Here is an 8,551-nt window from a genome sequence, read left to right as displayed (position 1 = left end):
TGACTGTTCAGCAGCTTGATTGACAGTGGAATAAAGGAAAACTTATACCTGTTCAATTTACAGTTTGGTCTATACCTTCTGCCCGAGGGAAGCAACTCAAACTCTCTATACAGGATGTGTTTGGGGTCGCATGTGATTTTACGGCCTTGCTTTCTCACCATCTCCTCAAATATCTCCTGAAGAGAGGATGGTATAATTTGATGGCAATACATTTGTACTCCAACTTAGATTTTGTATGCAGGACTTTTACTTGTAACAAAGTATTTTTTACACTGGACTGGTAGCTGGAGAGGTGCCAGTTCACGTCCTGGGCACTGCCGATGTGCCCTTCTCCAACTTTTCACTGGTAAAAAATCGGAGTATTCCTTCCAGCTTTGATTATTTTCGAGAGAAGGCATGTGTTTAGTTGTGATAAGTGCCACAGAAACGTTAGGAATCGAAGAGGGAAAATTAATAACTGACTGCCTTCATTTCAGTATTCACGACCTGCCGTTTGCTGTGAAACCAGAGGACCAATCAAAGGTGGGCGTGTATCTCGCACATGCGCAGTTGGCTTGTACGTATTGTTCCCAAACAGCAGCCAAGCCCTGGGATCTGAGAGCAGACGAGGAACTTTGAAGTATACCTGGCTACACAAATCTCCAAACAACAGACCACGTAAGTTCACGAGAGGTTTAACTAAAGTGTATTAAAGTCACCATTCAAAAGCATTACATTTGCATTCCTTTGTGTCGCTTGGAAAGTACTTTTGCTGGCTGCTATACGTAGCTAAACACTAGCAGGCTTCAAACCGTGTAAAACGAAACCAAACAAATTACCAGCTAGCTTAAAGAGACCCTATATCAGACCATTTCCACTCCTAAATTGAACTGCCTGTCCTTTTTATTGAAGCGGGTGTATAGCATAACCTCATGAACAAGTACAGCCTTATTTGCATCGATGTGTTATCAGTGACGGACTTCACAGGGAAGGAGCAGTTGGATCAAAGTTGAGACTGAGCCAAACAAACAACATGTTATGCTGCGTTCCATCCACACAATAGTCATTGTTCATCTTTATTTTATGTTTTGTATTGTATTTCCTAACATTAACATTATTTCACGTTATTTGTCTCAGTTGTGGAAGGAGTACATTTCCTCAAGTAATGTACTTAACTATACTTTTGGATACCTTTACCTTACTTGAGTATTTCCATTTTCTGATACTTTGTACTTGTACTTCACTACATTTCATGTATTTATTAGACACTTGTAGTTACTTTTAACATAACATTGTGTTTATTATATGTTATAAATGTACTACTTATTTACTCTGTACTTTCCAAAATGTGCTTCATATTTGGGAATTACAACATAAATGTATATACATTTTCTAATGATTATTCAGAATAGTATAATATTCTCTAATAATACAACACATTTATAAGCGGCATTCTGCACAATAAGTACTTTTGATACTATATTTGAGTACATTCAGCTGATAATACTTCTGTACTCTTTCTAAAGTAACATTATCAACTCATACTGTGGTATTAGTACTTTTACTGAAGTAAATGATCTGAGTCTAGTACTTTTTCCACCACTGGTCTCATGTTATCTTTGTACACTTTACGCCTCTTCTCTTTTGTTAACTCTTGGAAATCATGCTGAATGTGGACTTTTTATTTTATTTTTAGGGAAATAAACGAATGTGTCACCCTGCAATCTGGCCTTGAAAAGCTACAGTTTTTCTCTTGCTGTGTCTCTCTCTTCCTCTAGATTTTTGCTTTCACTTTCTCCGTGTGGACTGACACACAAAGCAGAGCACCGTTGGTCATGGCTGCTGCGGCTCCGTCCTCTAAAGGCAGCCTGAGAGAGGACCTGACGTGCGCCATCTGCTGCGACCTGTTCCGGGAGCCTGTCCATGCTGGCCTGTATGCACCACTTCTGCAAACCCTGCATCTCCAGGTACTGGAGGGGGGGCTCAGGGGCCTGTGACCTGCCCACAGTGCCGCAAGGAGTTCAGCTCCAAGCAGTTTCAAACTAACTACCTGGTGGCGGCCCATGGTGGAGAAGGTCCGGGTCACCACCTCGGACACTTACATCAAAAACCCTCGAGGTGAGTTCAGACCTCCTGCTGGCTGCCTTCCATGCCTTTTGCTCCTAGTTCGACTTTGTTTATTAAGTATTTGGCAATCTTATACAATAACCTTATGCTCCAAAGTAAACCAGTTGATTAAAAAGGAGTTCTCTCTAACCTTTGAATACAAATGTTTTCTCTTCAGTCTACATCCATGTTTATTTCACTGTAGTTCCACCCTGAACACATCTCACTTGAATAGCTCAGGGTAAACTTCACTCCACTCCCTTTTATATTAGGTTGTGTATGACAGGATATACGACTTAACAACAGCAGGGGAAACAATATACTCTGCCAGAATAATAAAAAACAATTGCTATAATAAATCATACAATCTTTTTTATATGTAATTATTGATCATATTGTGTCGGAATGTGTTTATTCAACGCTATGGTTCTTTCAAAATAAATACTTTAAGATAAGATAAGAAGACTAATATCACTTCAGTTTATAGAGAGCCAGCAGCTGGTTAGCCTAACTTAGTATTAAGGTTGAAAAACATTGTCAAACAGCTAGCCTGGCTCTGTATTACGGTAATAAAAAAATACCTACCAACAGTTCAATAAAGCTCACCCAGTAACACTTTATATCTTGTTTGTTCAATCCATACAAAAAAAACACATGGCATATTTAAAAGCCCTTTTTGTCAGACTATTTCTTGGCTGGATACAGTCTGCGGATGTCTGTCGAAATGTTCTCTTATCTAGGCCTTAGTGTTGGGCTGTCATTCCAGTAGACTGCATTCAATTGAAATGTATTTTTGCTCTCCATGTAAACTACGTGGGAAAAATACTAGTTCTACATCTTTAAAAAGTGACGGTTAAATGCAACCACAACACAAAGTACATTCTCTGTTGAATATGGGTTCCATGATGCTCTCATCAGTCTCTCTCTTTTGTTTCTGACTTAATTTACATGTTGTTACAGAAACAAGTGAAAGAGATGTTGGAGAGCCAGCGCCTGAGGAAGGAGGACTTCATCAACAGTATTCACAGAGACAAAGACAAAATGGACACCATAAAGGTACACTCCTCTGCTCACCTCGAGTGGTGGCAGCACTTAGCAGATAAGAATGTACATGAAACTCCCTAATGGCTGTTTGCAATATGCCGCTGTGCATATTTAGTGCTGTTTGCAGATGGTGGTAAGTGACAACTTCTGCTTTGATTTGTAAAAAACATAATGGGGCTTGCGCCTCGGTGCCTCTCTAACCTCTGACTTCGTTGTGTGTCGACTTTGTTAAAGAAATATTTGCTGTGCAGTCTTTTTCTCACATGGTAATTATTTGCTTCAGCAGAGAGACCCAGCGCATCAAAACAAGACCTTGTTATTTAGCTTTAAGATGATTAAACATCCGACAAGACTGGGGATGCCACAGTAAATTACTTTAAGTTGACAATTAATGTCATACAAATTAATCATATTTACTATTTAATTGTCTTTTTCTGTTGCTATTACGATTGACTACACAACAACACCTTACGGCCATATTGTAAATTGTTACAAATTGTTATACATAAATGACTGCTCTTTAAAATGTGGTGATCGCTGGGAAAAAGGTCAATTAATATTCAAATAGTTATTTGACAGTATTTGATGTGTCACTGTGCTTGCACATATTTCAATAGTCTCTTCTTTTATCTTTACTGTATATATTAGGGCTGCTCGATTATGGCAAAAATCATTAATCTTGATTATTTGGGTCAATAATTGATATCATGATTATTCCAAAACGATTATCCATTTACTTTGAAAACATCATTTATTGAAAAAAAAATTGAACAGTATGTTTTTAACAGTTGATTACCCTGAAATGTAAGTATAATTCACCTGAAAAACCATTGCAAGCCAAAATCGTAATTGCGACTAAAATACGATTAATTGAGCAGCCCTAGTATATATACATACATCCATATACACTATGTGTCTGTATCTGTGTGCTATCTGAGCATCCTGCATATTTTTCTTCTTCTTCTTCTTTTCTTCTTCTTCTTCTTATTTTCTTCTTATTCTCTTCTTCTTCTTCTTCTTCTTCTTCTTCTTCTTCTTCTTCTTCTTCTTCTTCTTCTTCTTCTTCTTCTTCTTCTTCTTCTTCTTCTTCTTCTTCTTCTTCTTCTTCTTCTTCTTCTATCCCAGGTGTGAAATCCTCCTCTTTCTCATCATCTGAGAGCGCCACATCTGAATCTCCCCTAACTCTCTGCTTCAGTTCTGTCTCCTGAAACAATGTTGAGTCATAAAGTCTTACATTTAGAAAAGAGCTGTTATTTCCAAATGCAAATTATTTAACTGCTTTCCGAACTAATGATATAGTTCCTAACATGTTAATAAACAAGAACATATGATTTTCATAGTAAAAATAACAATAGATTTGACATACCCCTCTATACATTTTGTTGTTGCTATGCCGGCCATTTTGGCTGAAAAGAATGAGTAACTTCCCAGCATGCAATTTTAGCAGCATGCCAATGACATATCACTGGAAAGCCCTGGATGGCCTCTGCACAGTGCAGCAGGGATTGATAGAGGGATTGAAAGAGTAAAAGGAGATGCATGTTAATAAAATATCCACTACAGAGGGCATTGGTCAATAAGCTGGGTCTCAGGATATACATATATTTATATATAAATAAATACTCATGGTTTCAGACAATAATTGAATGTAGCTGCAGCAGAGACTCTGTCTGTGCTGTACATTTACCGACAACTTTGCTGCTAATTTCTGGATCAACCTCCTTCCTTTCTCTCCCTTACTGTCTCTGATAATCCTTTTTTTATTGTGATTTATCAAATGCTGGATGGAAGCTACAGCTCCAGCAGAACCTCCTCACGTCTGCACCAGAAGGGGAGACTCAATAGAGGCGTTATCGATTCCTCTTAGTTATCATCTTGTTATGTAAACCACACATATGTCTGAAATGAGCCGTAACAGAAGCAACCTGTCCAACAAGGCAAGTTTATTTATATAGCAACTTTTTCAACACCAAGGCAATTCAAAGTTGCTTTACAAAAAATGAAAGACATTAAGAAAATGGCATTTCAAATCAGTCATTAAAAAGAAAAGCTAATAAAATAAACATTAAAAGAAAAAATACATGGATAAAAGTTACAGTGCAGTTTAAGATGTGAATAGTTCAATTAAAAGCAGCGGCAAAAAGAAAGTCTTCAGCCTGGATTTAAAAGTAGTCAGAGTTGCAGCGGACCTGCAGGTTTTCTGGGAGTTTGTTCCAGATATCTGGAGCATAATAACTGAACTGCTGCTTCTCCATGTTTAGTTCTGACTCTGGGGACAGAAAGCTGACCAGTCCCTGAAGACCTGAGAGATCTGGATGGTTCATAATTTAGCAGGAGGTCAGAAATGTATTTTGGGCCTAAACCATTCAGTGCTTTATAAACCAGCAGCAGTATTTTGAAATATATTCTTTGACACACAGGAAGCCAGTGTAAAGACTTCAGAACAGGAGTGATGTGATCCACTTTCTTAGTGTTAGTGAGGACTCGAGCAGCGGCGTTCTGAATCAGCTGCAGCTTTCTAATAGATGTTTTAGTGAGACCTGTGAAGACACCATTGCAGTAGTCCAGTCTACTGAAGATAAAGGCATGGACAAGTTTTTCCAAATCCTGCTGTGTTAGTCTTTTAATCCTAGATATGTTCTTTAGGTGATAGTAGGCTGATTGAGTAACTGTTTGAATGTGACTGTTTAAACTCAGGTCAGAGTCCATGACTGCACCTAGATTGCTGGCTTTATCTGTTGTTTTGAACATTGCAGACTGAAGCTCAACGCTAACTTTTAAACGTTCTGACAACTGCGCTTTGTTTCCATGTTTCTTCAAGGCCTAGACAAAACTTCATTACACCATGTGACAAACTGTTCACAGGCGACAGCAACTTAAACACATCTAATGCGCGTGAGACAGATGGAAGATAAGAGCTTGCATTTAGACGGCATGCTGTGCTGAGATGAGGAACAGGAAATCCTTTCCCCCAGTCTTCATTTGTTTGACACGTAGATCTTTGATGCAAAGTGTTGCTTCATTAGTCTCTCTCTAGAGATGTGTACTTTTGGGGAGGCAATTAAGAGCTTTAATGGGACAAGCCTACATAGCTGTGGTAGAACAACGATAGAGAGATGTGACATGATGTTCTCCATCTGTAACATGGCTCATTTGTCCCTGTTGTAGAGAGTGGGAGCAGATCTGCAGGCTCGGGTCAAAGGGGAGTTTGCAGCTCTCCATCAGATCCTGCAGGATGAGGAGGTCTGCATGCTGGAGCAGCTCAGGAGGGAGCAGGGGGAGGAGGTGGAGAGAGTGCAGCGCCACATGGAGGCCATGGAGCTGGCAGTAAGACAGCTGGAGGAGAATATGAGAGTGCTGCATCAGGCGAGCGCTGACAATGAGAACATCGTCCTGACTCAGGTAAGCTTTGGCGAGGACACAAAGTCTAAAAGAGAATCCAGGTTTGAAGTACATTTTCATGCCTGAAAATAGTCATTCAACTGTGAATGTGTCAATCACATCTGCACTTTTAATAATAGTGTGTCATGTGATTTTTCCTTTTTTGCTCTAGCTCCCACAGATAAAGTAAGTGTGAAATATTTCAGTTTGATGAATAATTGATTTTTTGTTGTCGTTTTTTTTTTTGCACCTTTCATATGTTTTTATTTGTGCTCTAAATATATGACCCTCATTTGCTTTTTTCCTACAGGCCATGTGTGCAGGTGAAGAACGCCCTGGAGTTTGAAATAAACGCTTTCAGCTACAAATACGTGGCCCCATTACAGTACATCACATGGAGAAAGATGTTCAAGTCTCTGAAGCCAGGTAATTTCCTCTCTGGTGTGCTTCATTAGAGACTAAAAGACTTGCCTCAACAATGGGAGTAATTACTGAATGATTACTGAAATGATAAAAAGATGCTGAAGGCACACAGTAATAACACCATTGTTCCACTAATGATATTTCATTTATTGAAAAATGTGACGAACGCACTGTTAAATCTAAATAATTAATTATTTCACCCCACAGGTCCTTCCCCATTAACGTTTGATGTCGACACAGCGCACCCGAGCATTCAGGTCTCCAGGGACAAAACGGCGGTTGTTGAATGTGACATCATGATCCCGCACAACGACCACAACAAGCGCTTCCTGCAGTGCGTCAACATCCTGGCTGCACAGGGCTTCCAGTCAGGCCGACACTACTGGGAGGTAGAAGTGGGCTCCAAGCCCAAGTGGGACCTGGGCGTGGCCTCGGAGGCCGTCGACAGGCACACTCGCATCAAGCTGAGCCCCGAGAGCGGCTACTGGACGCTGCGGCTGCGTAATGCCGGCGAATACTCGGCCGGCACGCAGCCCTGGACCAGGCTGCAGCTCGTCTCCGCCCCTCAGAAGCTCGGGGTCTACTTAGACTGCGAGGAGAGGAGGGTCTCCTTCTACAACGCCGATGATATGAGCCTGCTGTACTCGTTCACCAACGGGCCGAGGGGCAAGGCGTTCCCCTTCTTCAGTCCGTGCATCAGTGACGGCCGACAGAAATCTCTGCCTATCAAACTCCTCCACTACCCTCCTGTCGCTCTGTCTGGCTAGCATGGGGACAATCGATGCAAAGCCTTCTATTCACTTATTGACCAATAACTGTTAGCACTGGGCTCTTCAAAGACAGCAGTGCCTTTTTAGCATTATGGGTCTGTGTCAGCCATTTCAGATTGCTCTCCATGCTCTATTGATCAGATATATTTACTTTCTACCTGCAATAAGCCTTTAAAGCCTTGATATGTAATGAACAATGCTATATTCCTTCAATCGAACTGTAGAGGCTAATTCTATGTGCTGTAGCCATAAACAGAAACATTAAACTAACACTTTATTCAACGATTTTGAATAGTGAAGCTGGATGCATGCGGTTCTTCACTGCTCATCCAAATCTCTTAAAGAAGATGAAGACATTTGACCTTTCAATGATACTCCTTTTATTTATTTTTCATTAAGTCAGACTGTCCTCAGTCGCTTGTAAAAGGTTATTGTTTTAATCACCATTGAGTTTTTTCAGCATAAAAGATGTGTGCACTTTAGTTTGAGATTTTACTGATGAAATGGTTCATGTTTGGACTTCTGTCTGAAATGAGAAACAGATGTTCTTTCTGATGAAGTTTCACATCCAAATGTAACTTCATAGCACCTTTACGAGTTCTGTATGACTTCTAGAAGCTGTTGATTTGTCATTATCTATTCAATCATGTACACTAGACGTGCCTAAATGTAAGTGTGATATAATGCACTCTTGTGTTTTGATAGAGTAAGGAGATATAGTTCTTCACAGGATTCAGTGTATGCAGTATATTTCCATTGTTGCCATTGCATGTCAGTTGCATATGACCCAACTGATCACTGTAAAACTGTCGATTCAAACAATAAACCAAATCACTCTTTTCACAAAA

At 40.0% G+C, this 8,551-nt stretch overlaps 1 protein-coding gene across 1 annotated transcript; it reads left to right on the top strand.

Moving 5' to 3' along the window:
- The first annotated feature begins 540 nt into the window (after nt 1-540).
- On the top strand, nt 541-8,551 carry trim105 (tripartite motif containing 105). The gene is given in 10 exon segments (XM_034093053.2): nt 541-657; nt 1,758-1,901; nt 1,903-1,956; nt 1,958-2,041; nt 2,043-2,090; nt 3,040-3,141; nt 6,298-6,531; nt 6,683-6,696; nt 6,821-6,936; nt 7,141-8,551. Coding segments are annotated over 9 exon segments (1,299 nt in total). The 5' UTR covers nt 541-657; nt 1,758-1,814; the 3' UTR covers nt 7,701-8,551.

Source organism: Pseudochaenichthys georgianus, chromosome 10, assembly GCF_902827115.2.
Source record: "Pseudochaenichthys georgianus chromosome 10, fPseGeo1.2, whole genome shotgun sequence".
Lineage (NCBI taxonomy): Eukaryota > Metazoa > Chordata > Actinopteri > Perciformes > Channichthyidae > Pseudochaenichthys > Pseudochaenichthys georgianus.
This window is presented reverse-complemented; position numbering and strand designations above follow the sequence as displayed.